This window comes from Microchirus variegatus, assembly GCF_963457635.1.
Source record: "Microchirus variegatus genome assembly, chromosome: 18".
Taxonomy (NCBI): Eukaryota; Metazoa; Chordata; class Actinopteri; order Pleuronectiformes; family Soleidae; genus Microchirus; species Microchirus variegatus.
Window position 1 is genome coordinate 1,560,483 of NC_139819.1, and position 18,574 is coordinate 1,579,056.

General features: G+C 44.7%; 2 protein-coding genes across 2 annotated transcripts; both read right to left on the minus strand.

The window, feature by feature from the left end:
• Positions 1–6,967: 6,967 nt before the first annotated feature.
• LOC310940161 (alpha-N-acetylgalactosaminide alpha-2,6-sialyltransferase 1-like) lies at positions 6,968–8,749 on the minus strand (the record flags this gene model as incomplete). Its single annotated transcript, XM_083905093.1, has 5 exons — positions 6,968–7,076; positions 7,879–8,041; positions 8,205–8,367; positions 8,455–8,511; positions 8,723–8,749. The coding sequence occupies 5 exons, from the start codon at positions 8,747–8,749 to the stop codon at positions 6,968–6,970; spliced, it is 519 nt and encodes a 172-aa protein (XP_083761219.1).
• A 2,832-nt stretch (positions 8,750–11,581) lies between these two features.
• Positions 11,582–16,087, minus strand: LOC310940162 (alpha-N-acetylgalactosaminide alpha-2,6-sialyltransferase 1-like; the record flags this gene model as incomplete). The annotated part of the gene is made up of 9 exons (XM_083905094.1): positions 11,582–11,755; positions 11,979–12,078; positions 13,210–13,293; positions 13,465–13,553; positions 13,641–13,779; positions 14,561–14,723; positions 15,479–15,641; positions 15,743–15,887; positions 15,990–16,087. The coding sequence occupies 9 exons, from the start codon at positions 16,085–16,087 to the stop codon at positions 11,582–11,584; spliced, it is 1,155 nt and encodes a 384-aa protein (XP_083761220.1).
• Positions 16,088–18,574: the final 2,487 nt, after the last annotated feature.

The window sequence follows — 18,574 nt, forward strand, 5'->3', positions numbered from 1 at the left end:
TAATGGAATATGTACATATGTGTATAGAGGCACATTTCCAGTGTTCTAATGGTACATTGTGTTTGCTAATGGCGTTAGAAGACTATTGGATGATTAGAAAACCCTTGAAAACCCTTGTGCAATGATGAAAAATCATTATTTCTCATCTTGTCGATGTCTTGACTATATTTTCTGCTCATTTTGCAACTCTTTTGATGAATAAAAGTCTGACTTTTAATGGAAAACACCCCAAAAAATTGTATAGGTGAGCCCAAACTTTGTGAACGGTAGCGTATACTTGCATCGTCCGTGGTTGAGCCGCGAGAGGAAGCTGAAAGCGACGACGTCATCGCACCTTTTCATCGACCCAAATGATGAAGTAAAAACATATTTCATATTTTCTCGTGACTCGAGCGCTTCGCGAACGCGAGCGCGCGTCGTAGTTTTGCGGCGGTCGGCCGCGTCGCGGGTTTCCACCCGTGCGGAACGGAGTCGCGCGACCTGGAAGCAATCCTCCTCATCTCATCAAAAATCCCATTTAAATGTGGTTTTAATTGTATTTTTTTGGTCCAGTTGGTGGCTGATACCCACACCTGTACAATCCATCGCTCAGAGAACACAAGGTAGCACGGACGACTGGCAAATGGAGCATGTGTGAAATGCTCCGTTTTTATGACAGAAACCACAGCCCACGTACGAACGGAAGCTCTGTGGACGCAAGAACAGGGAAAAGTGTTGAAGAGGGGGGAGGGTGGAGGTCTTACTTTTTTGTGTTGATGTCTCTTTCTGTCTCTATATCATCTTTTTCCTCGTCTTTACCCCCCTCCTGTCTGCCTCTCTTTCTCTGCCAGAGGGGCCGGGATTATGTCTGGAGTAGAGGGAGATAACCTGTAGGCCATGGATGAAGGGATTTGGAAGATGGGAATGTTTTTCTTTTTTTTTTTTTTTTCAAAGTGAGGTGGGTGGGAGGGCACGGCGGCGCCGGATGCAGTGCGACGCCGTTGGATTTATCGCCGAAAAAGAAGAAATCCCACCCAGAGCCGCACATCCGCTCATCCGCGCTCACTAAAATAAGCATCTTACAATATTCATTATAGCCTCGACAATAAAAGGAATTACGGCCTCCTAATCTTGGAACACAGGTAATTCTCGAGGGTTTTTCCCGGTCCCGTTGGATGGGGAAGAAGAAGAAGCTCTGCGTCCTGTAGACGGAGAAAAACCCGAGCACGGCGAGGGGAATAACAGTTAATGTGAAGGATTAGAAACCCGCGATGATCTTCCCCCGTTGTCGTCGCTTTTATCTCCGAGGTGCAGATCCGGGAAAGCTCACAGGGGGAAAATGGCCTTGTCCTGACGTTCCATATGCATATGTATGTGTGCCAGAGTGCACACACTTACAGTGCCGTGTATATATGCACAGTGGTTTTTTTTTTAGGAAACAATTTCTTTCTGTATCGTCCTTTTTTTTTCCTCTTGTGCAGGTCGAGCAGTTCCAGCGTTCCCAAAGAGACGTCCCGGCACTCGCTGTCCTACGCTGTCCGCGTCTTTGAGCCCAAACGGGGTGTGGCAATCCCATTACCTGCATGTCCTCTGCTGTCTCCTCAGACAGCAGTGGTGGTGGTGGTGGTGGTGGTGGTGGTGGTGGTGGTGGTGGTGGTGGGGGGATTTAAAATGGACAGGTGGCGCTGTGGGCAAGGTGACACTCTCGTGTGTACTCTGCTGTGTAACTGCTTACCGCAGAAATTGCATCTCAGCGTTGGGGGGGGGGGGTAAAGGTTGAGATTTGGGAGTGCATGCAGAGGGTTGCGGAGACCCCGATGTGACGACGTGCGATCGGGTTTCACATCTGCGCGCTTCATGCAAATATGCGCGTACAGACGTCATTTATTTTTCCGGGAACCCCAAAAAAAAACAAAAAAACAACGTTGTTAAGGAGTCGGAGTGTACACGTGTGTCTGATGTCACTGTGTGTGTGTGTGTGTGTGTGTGTGTGTGTGTGTGTGTGTGTGTGTGTGTGTGTGTGTGTGTGTGTGTGTGTGTGACTGTTGCAAAAACAGAAAAACAGTCAGGAGGAGGTGAGGGAATCAAAGCCCTACTTGCGCTGCTGTAACGTGAATTCCGGGTTAGGGTTAGGTTTCGGGTTTTTAACCATTTAAGCAGGGAAAAATAAGTCATGGGTTGATCAGAGGGAAGATGGTGGTGCAAGTGCAGGTCGAAGTATGTTGAACATCCACCAGAGGGCGACACCACGAGGTGCACAAAGAACCCCATTTGAATGGAAGTCTGCATGGGAAAATTAGATTTGTCTTCTTAGTTAATGGTCTCAATCACAAGTTTTGGCTCTTCCTCAATAGAAGCTGACGTCAATAATGTTCCCGTTTCGAGGGAAAATACGCAAAATAAAATGCAGAGCATGAGGTGTGATTGACAGCCTGGTTGCAGCGACATCAAAGACCTCCAATTTCATAGTTTTTCAAAATTCATATCTTCATATTTTTTTATTGCTGGTACGGAGCAGGACCTTGGACGCAACAGCACCTTAAGAAAATCGTACGCTGTCATTAAGAAGCAGAAGTGGACGAGGATTTCCTGGGGCCCACGGTTGGTGTTGGGTAGTGCCCGGGTTCCTGGGTTCGAGCCCCGTTTGGAACAACTTCGGAACAAGGGCCTTTCTGCAAGGAGTTTGCATGTTATCCCCGTGTGTGTGGGGGTTTTCTCCGGGTTCTCCGGCTTCCTCCCACAGTCCAAAAACATGCGATATTGGGGATTGCGATGGACTGTTGAACTGTCCACGGTGTACCCCGCCTATCACCCGACGTCAGCTGAGATAGGCACAGCACCCCCCGCCACCCTTTGGTGGAGGATTAAGCGGTAGATGGTGGATGGATGGATGGATGAGGATTCCAAACTCGGCAAAGGAACATCGGGTCAGAGGACAACCACGTGGAATGAGTCTGATGAATGATTGATGTGAGAGTCTGACGCGGAAGAACCAGTCCAACGACAACCAAAGAAGACAAAAACTTATGCCTGGGAACCCGACTTTCTACATCAAGGTTTGCCGTGTTGTTGAACCAGTCGAGTCATTCTCGTCCAAACTGTGGCGTCAACCAAGAGAGCTGCACCATCCTCTGTGTGACAAAACCCTGCAGATCAGCACTTTCTGAAATACTCAGACCCGCCACACTTCAAAGTCACTTTAAATCACCTTTTCCTGACGCTGGGTTCAAACTTCAGCAGCTCGAGACCACCGTGACCATGTCTGCACGACTAAAAGCGCCCGATTAGACACTGGCGTTAATCAGTTGAACAGGTGTACCTTTTCGGAATAATTCACTCCAATGAAAAGATTCTCCTTTTTCAAGTCATGAAAAAAAAAAACTGTTATCCAGAGTGCGCTCTAATATTTTCCACTTTCCTACCCAATAAAAATATAGATTTTTTTTTTCCCCCTCCTCATGTAAAACGATACTCTTCTTTTGAGCTTGGTTGTTTTGTAGCTTGCGTCCTACTGTTGTAGCAACCCCGGACATTCTACTTTGGTGGGGAAAAAATGCTTAAACAAACACTGGTAACAGTTTGTATGAGTGTCTTAATGTGTGTGTGTGTGTGTGTGTGTGTGTGTGTGTGTGTGTGTGTGTGTGTGCTAGGATACAGTGCATATGTGTTTGCATGCTCCAGCAATGTGCAACGCATTAGCTCCTGGCAGTCCCTCCACGTACATAAGTTTGATTCATATGTACAGTAGTGCTCCAAAAGGCTGGCTTTCTTTCCTGGGAGTTGCCAAAGATGACTCACTTAAGCGCTCGGGATACTCTTGTGTCCAACTGACTCTTGAACCTTTCAGAATAAAAGCACCAAACAGTGGTGGGAGGGGGGACATCTCAGACTTTTTCCAGTTCACCCGTTTTCACACCCGAAGCAAGGTTCCCTTATCTCGGAACCCTCGCCCCCGGTGGCCGTGCAGTGGACCTTCAGAGAACTCCCTTGTACCTTTTGTGACGCTCCTTACCCCATAGGCCCTTTGGTCTTGGGAAGGATATATCTGTGCGTCCATCATGGTACGGTTCAGTTTGGTACAGAGGGCGGAGGACAGTACCTTCACTTGGTAGGCGGAGTTGGACGTCCGGCACCTCGGGTGTTGAGGGAATCGCTGGTCGCAAGGGAGTGACGTTTTCCTGATCTAGCTCCGCCCGTACCGCACCGTACCGTTGTGCTGGTGGCCTAAGCGATGGGTACCGAGAAATGGAACGGTCCGAGCGGGTTATTTTGGTACCGTTCCTAAAGAATGCGCACAATTCCGAACCGAATCGCACCACTTGGTGGAAAAACCGACCAAACGTAGGCTTCCGATCTCCGCTCGGTAGAGTTTTGCCCCCGACCCACCCAAGACATTTAACCATCACAGTGACTCCAAAGCTGCTAAATTTGGGTAAAAATCCTTCACAGTCTTCTATAAAGTACCTAAAAGTGATACGTGAGTAAAAGAATTCCACCAGAAAATGACTTTGGTAGAAGTTGAAGTCACTTTTTACTGTACTTAAGTATCAAAAGTCATGTTCTCAAATCAGATGTACTTAGAAGTAAATCAGTTGGGAGCTAGGATTGCGCCATGGGTGCTCAGTGGTAGGGCGAGTTGGAAAACTGTGGGTTAAATTCCTGGCTCTGCTCGTCTATATGTGACCTTGAGCAAGGCACTTTAGCCCCATGTTGCATGTTTGGGTGAAAACTGTAGTTTGACAGTTCGAGGAAATGTAGTGGAGTAAAATGATTTACTTGTATACAGTATTTGTACTTGTGTAGAGCTCTAAAGTTCTAAGGGATGTTCAAGTTTCTGATAAAATAAAAAAGACCCAATGACCGCCCTAATTTCTGCCGTATGGTCGACGCAGTGGAGACCGTCGCGCTCCGCCTTCCAAAATTAAAAATCCATTTTCATGCCTTCTGCTGAGAATCTGCCAGGTTTTTTACTTACTTTCCCTTTCATTCCTGGTGTTGTTGTGGTGGTTAAAGGCAGAGCCTGAAGTGTGTGTGTGTGGGAGTGAGGAGGTGAGTGCAGTATTGGCATGCGGCCCGCACGACTCCCCGCTGTTCACAAACCCATCACGCCAAGATTCTTTTTAATTAGGCTGATCCAAGTGTTTTGTGGGAACCGGACCCATGCTCCACGCTATTAACACATCCTGAAGCGCGACTCCCACTCCCACACTGTATCCCTTTATCCTTCGCATGTTTCCTTTCGGGTTTTTTTATTTTTTTTATCATCTCCATTTTATCATCACATTAGCGACACTTGCTGCATTCTCCCTCGTCGTCTGCCAAGAGATGTTTTTTACCTGAAAGGTGTTGAAATATCACATTTATGCAGCTTTTGTTTCTGCTTGGATCGCCGACAAAACGGAGCGGTCGCTACTCGCAACGCATTCCAATGCAAATGCGGATTTTTTTTTTTTTTTTAACACCGTGTTAACAGAGCCCCTGTTTCTTGCCTTTTTTTTTTTTTTTTTTTCTTAAATAATTCATGTGTAGACAACAGCTTTACAGTGCTGCTCTCAAAGGCTCTCGCTGTGCCGAGTGTAAACACTCTCGACGTCCGAGGTCGGCGATAAGAAAAGTGGTCGTTTCTTTCCCTGATGAAGCTCAAAAGTAAAAAAAAAAAAAAAAAAAGCAAACCGTAAAGAACATTTGGAAAGGTCATTTTCCTTCATATTTAAAAACATTCCTGATTTTTCTTTAATGTTTTGAGAGAAAATAGCACCTGTGCACCGGCCTCCTGGAGTGTGCTGTCCATTAGCAAGATGTTGTGTGCGGCTGTTGTTCAAAGTTGCCACGGTAACTGTCTTCCTTATTTCTAAGGGGGGCCCAGAGGCTTTTTTTTTGGGGGGGGGGGGGGGGGGGGGTTTGCATATTTTAATGTGTGGAATGTAACTCCCTGAAAACAGGGAGGTAAAGGGGGAGCAGATGATCTTGGAGTGGACGTGAGTAAACCCACGCCTCCCTGTGCCGACGCCGGAGACTTCTGTGCTTGTGCAGACGCAAATTACCAGAGTATAAAGTTATTTGTTACGTTCTCTCCACGCTGTCTTTTGTTGAGATGCTGCTCAGAGAAACAAAGAAACAGGAACATTAACAGTGTTTCACTGCTTTATCTGGACGATTAAAGAGTGAATTTAGTCATTTAGTCGTCCGTAAAGGCTGCGTCCGTCTCTGAGATCTCAAACTTGGATGTTCTTGTTGTACAAGTGTGTCACATGAGCACATATGGATTGGTGTGAAAAGTAAACTGAAGCAGAATTGGTGTGAAAAGTAGTTTGGGGTTGGGGTTCCAGCAGCTGTTGGCCAGACGAACGTAAACACCGTCGCTGTTTTCGTGTGGATGGCTGGCTTTATAGGTGCAGCGTGTGAAATCTAGCAATGTTTATTGCAGGGTGTTGCAACTGAATCGACTCGATCAGATTAGTTTAACTTTATTAAAACGCATCCAACCATGAAAACATACAGCAGTAAAACAATAAAAGTGTACGTCACTGGTGTAAAAAACTGGTTTGTCCACTGTGGGTGTCTTCAGAAGTTGAGCGACTATAGATTATGAAGTAGATTATGACCTGGATGAACCTTCACAGACATCCTTTGTTGGCAACTGTAAAAAAAAAAAAAAAAAAATGGTGGCATCTATAGAGCTGCCCTGAGCCCTGATTTATATCAATTTAAATGTAAACACACCCTGCGTTTCACCCCCTCATGTGGAGGGTCTACATTTTCATATAAAACAGCCACAATATATATATATACAACAATAGTAATAACAATAATACAACTTAATTTATATTGCACTCCAAACAATTACTCCATTTACCCCTAACCTTAATCACAACCACAATCTTAGCCCTCGAAATTATGCCTCTCTAAAACCAGCTTTTGGGACGACTGGTCCTGGCGTGGTCTTTGTTGACGTCCTGTAGCTATCAGAGCCTCAGTGTCGGCGTGGCTAACCCTCCGGGTCCAGTCTTTCATACAGTTTGAGTATTTTGGTTTGGTGCAGTTTTTTCCACATTCTCAACTCCTGAAAATAGTCGTGGTTGGGAATGAAAACGACCCTGGCTTTACTAAACACTTACCCTACCCCTACCCCCATCTCCTTCTCCACCTTGGCACTCTAGACTTCTTCGATGTAGCTTATTCCTCTCTTGTAAGTCGCTTTGGATAAAAGCATTGCTAAATGCTTAAAGCTCACATAGTGGTCCTGTTGCACATATATGTTAGTTATGGAGGTCTACTTACATACATTAACTTGTTTTTATGCTCAAAAACCTCCTAGTTGCTGTAAACGAGCCGATAGAAATCTGTCTTTTTTTGACAGCCGCGATATTTCAGACTCAACTCTCACCCCCAGAAGACAGACTGTGTTGTGATTGGCCAGCCAGCGTAGAGCCTTCCCAACTGTCTTGTGATTGGCCAGTACCCGGAAATGACATATTCATCACACCCGCTCTCAGAAGCACAGCTCCCCCCTCTGGAACGGTGGATGCACTGCTCCTCATTATCAAAACATTGTTAATGAATCCACTATGAGTATCATCTTATAACTAACTGACAACCTAATAACTTGACTGACAAATGGATCAGAATAAATAATCCTGACGTAAATGTGTTCTTCTTCTTCTCCTTTTTTATGGAGTTGACAGACTGGGCGCAGTGTTCGCGTTATTCTGCCCCCTACAGTCTGAAGACGTATCTGCATTTAAGGGGTGTCCCATTTCTAAGTGACAAAATAACCCTCAACACTTGGTTTTGAGGGCCAGTTAACATTAAGGGTTGAGCTTGCGGGTTAAGATAGGAATTGGAATTGGCCCAAAGTCATACTTGACGGCAAGAACTGACTTGAAATGACTTTCTTACCGAAAAACATAATCGTGTGAATCGATCTCTTCCCCCATTTTAGAGCCATAGAGGATCCCTGCACCGCCCACCACTGCACATCGCAGACAGCCATCGCCGCCTGGCTTTGGGGAGAGAAGAGGTTCTGTCGGCTTTGGGATCAACTTCACCGCAGGCATCACGTCTGCAAGGCAATGCTCCGATGGGTAATTATTCACGAGGTCACGACACATAAAGTAACTTCAAATAACATTTTCTCTCTAAAGAGAATCACTACTCGTCTAAGATTCAGATCAATCCCACAAAAAAACCCATCAAAACAACAGTAAGAGCAAACAGTCACCTACCGTCGTGTTGAAGGCCCATAAAACCAAATGAATTGTTAAAATGTGACAGTTGGTTCCACTTGCTCATGTTGATACTGTCTTTGTGCAGAAACAGTCCTTTGTCGGGAATGAAAGCCTTCTTAAAGTCCTTGTCCTCAGAGTTCCGCAGAGACTGAGCACAGGTCTGGAAATGTCCAATAACATTTTTTTGTAGACATTTTGTCCATGTTTATCTCAAAGCAGCTAAGGACAAATCAAAAGAGTTCTTTACCGTCCGTCTGCTCGAAGCGTCCATGTCGTAAACGTCCTCAAAATCAAAGCGAGGAAGCTAGTTGAAGCAGTGGCATGGGAGTCGGGGTCCTTGTCGGTGAAATGGTAACTTCTGGCAACGCGTCCTTTTCTCTCGGACTTCCTGAGAAAGTGCTCCAGCTAATTTGGAGATATGACCGATGAGCAAATAAATCCAACACTTCAGCTAAACAACAAACAAGCCGCTCCACATTTTATTTGAACGTAATTTTCCCTAAAACACAACTCACCTGATGCTCTTCAGCCAATAATCCCATGACAGCACAGCCAGTACAATGGTGAGCGAAATCACCGAGAAGCAAAACACGTCGTTAGACCTTGAATGTCATCCTTGATATGTGGGGAACTGCATTTGACCAAGTGTCTCCAAGAGGTTGCTTTGCAAACCGGATCTTTATCAAGGATCCATATCGTAAAAACACAAGCGCGTACGTCAACGTGACGACGCGATGACAGCAATGCACACAACATAACCATTCACAGACGTCAGATGGATGATACAAAAACAGGTTATTTCACTGATGGTCCATTGTTGGCGCTTTGTTTAGTCTGGTGGTCCTGATACACATTTACAGATTTACCCGACTGATATTCTGCTGACAACTAATAGGATGCAGACACGTGGTTTTTGCATGACAATATAGTCAACAGGCACTTTTGTAGAGGGTTAGAATCTGTACATCACACTTTGCAGTCTACTGGCAGTAGACTGCAAAGTGGACTGCACTATCCACTACATTCTTGTTGAGTCTATCTTTACCCTGTAACCTTTGTGTGTGTGAGTGTGTTCAAGTTCAGCCCAGGGCAACACCTCAATATACTAGAGCAATTATTTGTGTGCTCAGCGTTAAAGTCTAAAATGCAATCTTGTAAGATAAATAACACAACAAGAGTATTTAATTTGTTTGAGTTACAGCGCTGTTCTATGGGAACGCATTGCAAAAGCATTTCCCATGAATCAGGCGTTGGTCATAGTAAACACAGGTGTATTGTTGACACACTATTTACTTAATAACGTGTTGTGTCTCCACGACACAGTCACAGACTGTAGTTGCTTTTCTATTAACAATAGTACCTGCTACTTTTAGTTAGGGATGGGGCGATCCGATCCGTTATCGGGTTCCGATACAGACATAATTGACGGATCTGATATCTCTATAGTTGTATCGGAAATTTCCGATCCTTCTGTGTGTGTGTCTCTGCTGAAATGTCTCCACAAGTGATTCCCTGACTGCTCTGTTAGCTGGCTGCAAAAAGTGGAATGGGTTTCCTGAACCGAGGCGCGTCTCGATGAGTCGCGGAGTAATGCTGCACGACTCCGTTCGGGAAATCCATTCCACAGTTTACAGCCAGCCAGCTAGCAGGCGAGCACGATTGACCTGGAGTTAACCAGGAAGTTCAGCTCCGCAACCTGCCGCCGACGTAATCCCAGCCGTCACCGTTTTTGTTTTAACGCCTGCTCGCTGAGGAGAACGGTACTGACAGCGGCATAAAAACAATGCAAATCACGCTCCTCTAAGCCAGGGTTCACGTTAGCCGGTATATATGCCGTTTTTTGGCCGTTGTCACGTGAATTTGGTGGAAAAAAGGTGGATCGGTGCATCCCTACTTTTAGTTCCTGCTCTGCGAGCTGAGCCAATACTAAAACGTGACGTCAACCGACCGCAGGGCCACTGAGTCGTGAGCGCGGCGTCCGACACAAGAATCAAACCGAACGGCGGTGGTGAACGGCAGTAAAAAAGACTTCCTGAAATCCTGAAATCTCAAGATTTAATAATAACTAGTTTTATTCAAGTATAACTAACCGCAAGTATATATATATATATATACGAGACTGCGATAGCAAAAGACCAGCAGGCAGGACTGTGTCATTCCCAGGTCTAGATCACCCTTGCAAGTGAAGAAACCGTCGTCTTGTGTGGTTTCACAGCACAGTACGGAGCTGGACACGAGTGTCGCTGGAAGATACGAGTACGACACGCGATAAAGTGTCGTACTGAATTAAACGTACTTGCGGTATCAAACTTGCAAGCAGAAACATCAGCATGAGGTTTTTTCTTCATTTATTTATGCACATTCATTACATTACAGTCATGGTTTTTTTTTTTTACAATAAGTGCATTTAGGCGGGCAAACGATGAGTCGGAAATCATACGTAGGCACACGTCTTCCAAATATCCAGTGGTAAAATACCAGAATAAATCATTAAATTATCATTATAATATATTGTAAGAGGAAATGGAGTAGAAATACGTTACACGGGCTATGCTCAAGGGTTACACACCTGAGTTTCTAAATCCCTATGTCCCGAAAGCTTGACGGAACACAGAATGCTAACGCTAACCCTAACCCTAACGGACATTGACTGATGCCGGGTGCGTCGGGAACATTACGCTGGGGTTAAATCCGCGCTTAGCCCGACGCGTGTTGCTCGTTCCGCCCTGCGAAACACGTACCGTGGTCTCGTCAGCGCCGCAAAAATTGCCCTCCACTGAAAGGCCAGGCCAGTATTTAAAATGTGGAGGTTACATTGTAATCTCAAAGCGCCGGTCGGAAAAGGCCAAGGAGGTCAAACCTCATATGGAATTCGGAATATAGGGCTGTCCCCATGCTGGTTTGCTCACTATATTGACAGTGTTCATAATCCTTTCCGATCACTTTCTTCAAGGACTATTATTATTAGTGCTAACGAATTAGCTGGAAAAATCTGACTCATTAGGACCAGGTTTTGGTCTCCATGGGGGACTACAGGTCCTGACGAGGTCATTGTTTATGACAGAATAGGTTGTATAGAGGACACTTAGGTGAACATTCGTTTGAACGTTGGGTATTAGTAGGGTAAGAAATACAAGAACGCACCCAAACGGGGACAGCCCTATGTTTTCCGAAAGCCCTGGAGCTCCACAGCAGGGACACCGAGTACCACTAGCCCGCCGTCCTGGAGCCCCAGAGCGGATACAACAAGCACCACACGCACCCCACACCCTGGAGCTCCAATATATCACCATTATATCCATGTTGCCATGTACTTTGAATTAGCCTTTGGGCTTTTCGTAAACATAGGTGTGTAACCCACATGAACTGCTCCGTCACACTCTTTCATACAGTCTTATTATTTTGCTCTGGTGCAGTTTTTTCCACATTTTCATTTCCTGGATATAGTCGTGTTTGGCGAAGAAAACGACCTTGGTTTTAACATCTCTTTCCACATAGTAGTGGGAGAAGTTCTGGTAGTTCTCGGTGATGAATCCATATGCACTGACCTGACGACAGAGAAGAGAGCGAGAGTCGGGGATTAAAGAAACCAAAAACGGGAAAATCACCCATCCGAAAAAAGCCAGAATTCAGGCCGTTTTAGCTATTGTTTGGTTTCCTGTATGCAGGAAGACTCTGTGATGCTCACCCTGTAAATAGTATTATTTTTTATTTAATAAGGACGTAAGGTACCTGTGGGTTGCGCGAGGACTTGGTTAAACGCTAACTTACTGTGTCACAGGTGTGCAGAGCCAGGAAGAGAGTCAACGCCCCAGTGCTTGGTCTGACAAAGGCCCAGTCTGGTTCGTTCCCATGGGCAGACATGAGGAACCTGTTAGAAACATGATGATGATGAAACATCTTTGTCTTTGTGTGTCTGTATGTATGTTTTGCGTTATACATGATACGTTTATTGTTGAAACAATATGCAGTACATTGTGTGTTATACGTGATACGTTTGTAAAAACCTATGTTTTGCGTTATACGTGATAAGTTTATCGTTGAAACATAATACTTTTTGCGCTATACGTGATACGTTTGTAAAAAAAATACATTTCACGTTATGTGATAAGTTTGTAAAACCTATATGTTTTGCGTTATACGTGATAAGTTTATCGTTAAAACAATATATACGTGCTAAATGTATTGTTGAAACAATATACAGTACATTTTGTGTTATACGTGATACGTTTATCGTTGAAACAATATACATGTAGCATTATCGTGATAAGTTTATCGTTGAAACAATAAACGTTTTGCGTTATACGTGATATGTTTATCGTTAAAACAATAAAGGTGATAAATGTATTGTTGAAACAATGTACGTTTCGTGTTATACGTGATAAATTGAGCGTTAAAACATTATACGTTTTGCGTTAAAAGTTATAAGTTTATCGTTAAAGCATATTTCCCGTTACACATGATAAGTTTGTTAAAACTATGTTTTTGCGTTATACGTGATAAGTTTATTGTTGAGATAATCTACTTTTCGCTTTATACGTGACAAATTTATCGTTAAAACATTCTACGTTTTGCGTTAAAAGTGGTAAGTTCATCGTTAAAACATATATGTTGATAAGTTATACGTGATAAGTTTGGGAAATCTATGCTTCGCGTTAAACGCAATAAGTTTATCGTAAAAACAATATACGTTTAGCATTATCGTGACCATTTTATTTATTATTACAATATACTTTTCGTGTGATACGTTTACCGTTAAAACAATATACAATTATTATACATATATTATATTATATTATATATACTATTACTTGTTGAAACAATATACGTCTCACATTATGACGGGATGGTTAATGACCCTTAAGGTATTTTTTAAATATTCCTACAATGTCACATTCATTACTTTTGCTATTGTTATTATTGCTGGAGTGGAATTACCGTCTCTAATCGACGCATCTTTGCGCGAAACCATGAAATGTATGAAATTTGAAAGCAGGTTTACCTGTTTCGCACATATCTGAGAAAGTCCTGGTGCAGCACGTAGAAGCGGCTCTCGTTATACCTCCCGGCGTAGTACTTCCTCGGTCTGGAGGGTTGAAACGGAGAAATATAGTTGCAATAACTGCAGAACGACATGACGAGACATCGAAAACTGCGCAAATGCTCGCAGATCTTCTACACACCTTTGATTTGACACTTGTGCACTTGTGTCTAAATCTGTAGCGTCACTGATAGACAATACGTGGTCATCACTTACTCTTTATGATCAACTGTTTCTCCTTTGATAAGAGCCGTGTGCCAGTTGAGATCATGCAAGCCTTCGGGAATCAGCACAAACTTTATGTCCTGGGGAAAGAAAGCAGAGCGCAGATGAGCGTCGGCGCGGTTTCGGCGTTGGCCGTCGCCACGCGACATACGACATTCGGTCAGTACCTCGTCGGCGGGGACGGATGTGTAGCCGTACTTCTTGAAGACTTCCAGCGACGTAGTGATGGTGTAAGCCGTGTGAACGTACACCGACGTCCTGCTCCCTACGTCCTCCTCGTAGCCTGCGGTGACTGCGCCGTTCAACCTGCCACGTGGAACGAGTTTCAGAATCGTCAAAGTTATGATTCGTTGTCTACCGCTTTATCCTTTGGGTGGGATGGATGGGTGGGAGGTATTTATTTTTCAAAATACAGTTGAAATGTTGAGGAAACCCCCAAAAAGTGGAGAATAAAGTCCATATTCTAAGTTGTTCGAGGCATACTTTAAAGCGGATCTAGACCGTAAGTTCCTATTAGCGCTGTTTTTTTGTTGTGTATCTGCGTCATTACCTTGTTTACGAAGCCCTGAAGGTTCTAAACAAACAGTTCAGCCATTGCTGAGAACGTTGTGTTTTATTGTAATCTCGGGGCTCAGCGAGATCTCTGAAAATCCCGTAATAGTTACGTAAACAACGGTTCTCCTGAACAGGAGATCGTCCTGCTCTGGGCACTAGTCCGGGCACTAGTCCGGGCACATCCGGTTGCGTACATTGAACCGCAGAAGAAGAATAACGTCCGTTGTGGAGGTGTTTCACGAGCGACAGTGTCTTCTGACTCTGGGTCAAAGTCTGGGAAGCTATTTTTAAACACCGTTAAAACAATGTTTTGATAACTAGTAGCAGTGCAACCACCGTTCCAGAGGGGGGAGCTGCGCTTCTGAGAGCAGATGTGCTGAATAGTACTGGCCAATCACAAGACTCTGTCTTCTGGGGGTGAAAGTTCACTCGCGGCTAAACATCGCGGCTGACGAACACCGTCAGAAAAGAGGATTTCTATCGGCTCGTTTACAGCAACTAGGAGGTTTTTCACCATTTCACACTTTCTTACCGAAAAACATAATCGTGTGAATCGATCTCTTTCCCCATTTTAGAGCCATTGAGGATCCCTGAAGCGCCCACCACTGCACAGCGCACACAGCCGTCGCCGCCTGGCTTTGGGGAGAGAAGAGGTTCTGTCGGCTTTGGGATCAACTTCACTCGAGCCATGATCTCTGCAAACCAAGAATACAGCAGCAAGAATGCTATGTAAGTTATTTAGTCCACAAGCTCGTGACACATGAAGTAACTTTAAATACCTTGTTGACTTAATGAGAATCACGGTGTGCAACTCGGCTAAAATGTGAGGGTCTGGTACAGGGTATCCGCGGGGTCTTAAAAAGTCTTAAATCCAATAATTTGAATTCAAGGCCTTAAAGGTGCCATATGTAAGAATGTGGCCAAAAAACGGTTACTGCATTCAAATTCAAAATACAGAGGCCTTTTAGGTTTCGTTTTCTGACCTAACTGGCAACCTGTGGTCTCGGCAGCTGAGAAAAAATCTCATAAAAGGTCTTAAATACAATTACGAAAGGTCTTAAAAATCTATTAACGTTACGTTTATTTAAAACGTGCATAAACTTCAGTCTCGCTTTGAAATGTTTCTGTTTTTGAGGACGCGATAACGTTACTACAACACGGAACTAAAGTAGGTCACCTGTGCTGCCCGGTGAGAATTTATCGCGCACCACTAGCTAGAGTGCTGTGCGCGCGCCGCGGTGTGCTACAGCTTAGCATAGCAGCGGAGAAAACTTAACGAAAGCCCACAGCGAAGCCCAATTGCTTGCATAAGATGGCTAAGAGCAAATGTGTGGCTCCAATTTTCCTTCATGTCTTTTGTACTTTTTTGCCAGTATGGATTTGAAATGGGTCTTTAAAAAGTCTTAAATTTGACTTGTTGAGACCCTGTGGTAGCGATGCAGTCACCTACCGTCTTGTTGAAGGCCCATGAAACCAAATGGAATGTAGAAATGCGACAGTTGGTCCCACTTGCTCATGTTGATACTGTCTTTGTGCAGAAACAGTCCTACGTCGGGAAGGAAGGCCTTCGTAAAGTCCTTGTCCTCAGAGTTCCGCAGAGACTGAGCACAGGTCTGGAAATGTAAAAAAAAAAAAAAAAAAAGTTTATCTAGAAGCAGCTAACAAATAAAACGGAAACATTAAAAAAAAAAAAAAAAAAAAAAAAGGACTTTACCGTCTGTCTTGCCGAAGCGTCCATGTCATAAACATCCTCTAAATCAAAGCCGGGAAGCCTGTCGAAGGCATCGCTGGAGTTGACAGGTGTGGAATTCTCCGCTCCAGGTTTCGCGGCCTTTTCTCTTGGACTTTCTGACAAAATACTGAATGTGGAGATTTGACCGATGAGAAGTGAATCCAACGCTTCAGGTGAATCAAAACGTAAAGACATTTATTCTCAATTTTCCCCCTAAAATACAACTCACCCGATGCCCTTCAGCCAATAATCCCATGATAGCACTGCCACGACAATGCTGAGTGAAATCACCAAGAAACATATACGTCTGGACGCCTTGACTGCCATCCTCTTATGAGTGGAACTGTATTTGATTAAGTATCTCTAAGTGTTTACTTAACAAACAGGATCTTAATTATCTACGTCAGCCAGAAGAAAGAAGATGATACCTCTCAACTTGACTGACTGGCCACACATGCTCCACAGCATTGCACGCATTCTCCAGAGTGTAAAGGGTTATAATCACACTTTATAGTCTACTGGTAGTTGTTTGCGTGTCATTCAACTGTCTTTCTATTAACAATAGTACCTTTGTACCTAGTAATTTTGGCTTGTATCTGCGACATTACCTCGTTTTTACGAAACGCCCTGACGGTTCGAACCAAACAGTTCGGCCACTGCTGAGAACGCTGCGTTGTATTGTAATCTCGGGCGCAGCGAGATTTCTGGAAAAACCCCGTCCGGTCACGTAAACAACATTTCTCCTGAACAGCAGATCCTCCTGCTCCGGTTGCGTACATTGAACCACAGAAGAAGAAAGTCCGTTGGTGTGCTAATTACGTCACTTTCAGGTATTGGCCAATCAAAGGAGAGTAGTTGGGAAAGCGGCTGAGGAGAGCTTCAGTGAGGAGAGATTTCTATCGTCTCGTTTACAGCAACTAGGAGGTTTTTGACCATAAAAACAAGCTTAAAGCTCCCATAGAGTGGTCCTGTTGCACATATGTTAGTTATGGAGGTCTACTTACATACATTAACTTGTTTTTATGCTCAAAAACCTCCTAGTTGCTGTAAACGAGCCGATAGAAATCTGTCTTTTCAGACGGTGTTTCCCAGCCGCGGGATTTGAGACTCAACTCTCTCACCCAGAGTCTTGTGATTGGCCAGTACCCGGAAGTGACATATTCAGCACACCCGCTCTCAGAAGCACAGCTCCCCCCTCTGGAACAGTGGATGCACTGCTACTCATTATCAAAACATTGTTTTAACAGTGTTTAAAATTGCTTCTTCACGACTCCCCGCCTTTGACCCAGAGTCAGAAGACACTGTCGCTCGTGAAACACCTCCACAACGGACGTTATTCTTCTTCTGCGGTTCAATGTACGCAACCGGATGTGCCCGGACTAGTGCCCGGAGCAGGAGGATCTGCTGTTCAGGAGAACCGCTGTTTACGTAACCGGACCGGGTTTTTTCAGAGATCTCGCTGAGTCCGAGATTATAATAAAACACAGCGTTCTCAGCAGTGACTGAACTGTTTGTTTTGAACCTTCAGGGCTTCATAAACAAGGTAATGACGCAGATACACACTAAAATAAAACAGCGTTAATTGGAACTTCCGGTCTAGGTCCGCTTTAATGTATGTAAGTAGGCCTCCATAACTCACATATATGAGCGATAGGACTCTATGGGAGCTTTAAAACCGCAACTTATTCAAACCGTGGTGTAGCTTGAAAAAGGAAGTCATCAGCCCAAAAACAAAGGCCAGATTTCAGAGATTACAGAGGTCAGCGGTGTTGACCTGGCGTTGCCGCCCGTTCACAGATCCTCAGCGAGCCGCGTACGGGCGGATTCGTCCAGTGTGTTTGCGATTGCGTTTCTGAACTTGTTTGGTATTCTATGGCGAGTGGATCCATCCAAACGGCAATATTTACTCCTCGGCACATGTGGTTCACATAAAAGCGAGTGCGCATTCTTTGTCGGGTTTATTTGTAAATTGTACGTTGGTGTTGTTTAGACGGATCATTTCATGTGTGGACAGATTTTCGGAATAAGCAGGCTGCCGATTTCAGGTTTTCATGCCTTTCACGTATCCTATCTTGCTAGGGGACGGACAGAGAGGAAATGAGCAGCAATTTCTGGAAGAATCAAATCCATTTCATTGCGTCAAAAAGAGCCCGTCCTCATCTGTCACCAGTCGAGTCCCCGCTGTGTCCGAGCAGGGTGTATATGGAAGTGCCCAAAACACCACAACTGTGTCTGAACATCATCTAAACACCGGCGCTCGCTTTGAAAAATAAACACCAAGTCGGGGAAATGATTTCCAGACCTGGCGTTTTTTTCTCCGTTTCGCCTCTTTCTTGTTCGACACTTTTCAGCCTTGGATGCTGCAACACAGACTCTCATTTACACCCATCACCTCTTCTCAGGTTCCTCTCTCCTCCTCCCGTCGCTGTGGATCGGTCGTCAGCGTTGCAGAGGAGCCGTAGGAAGGACAACAGAGGTGAGTTATCCTCCAGGGGCGATCTCGAAGAAAAAAGGAAGCCGTGTTGCGTTTGGCTGCGAGAGGTCAGCGTTTAGCATGCAGGTGAACTCGCGAGGCGAGCACGTAGAACGCCTAACCGCATCACGGCGACTCGGAGCGAAGTGCGAGAGTCAGCGTTAAACAAAAAAGGGCACCTTGTTTCCAGGCACTTATCTGGAATGATAACAGGAACCAGGTGATGAAATGCTGCGAATAACGACATCGTTTGCCTCGTAACGTTGTGGAAAATATGGAGCGATAACTGTCTGCTACGTATTGAAATAGTCATTTTAAACAACAAAGTGGTATCATTGAGG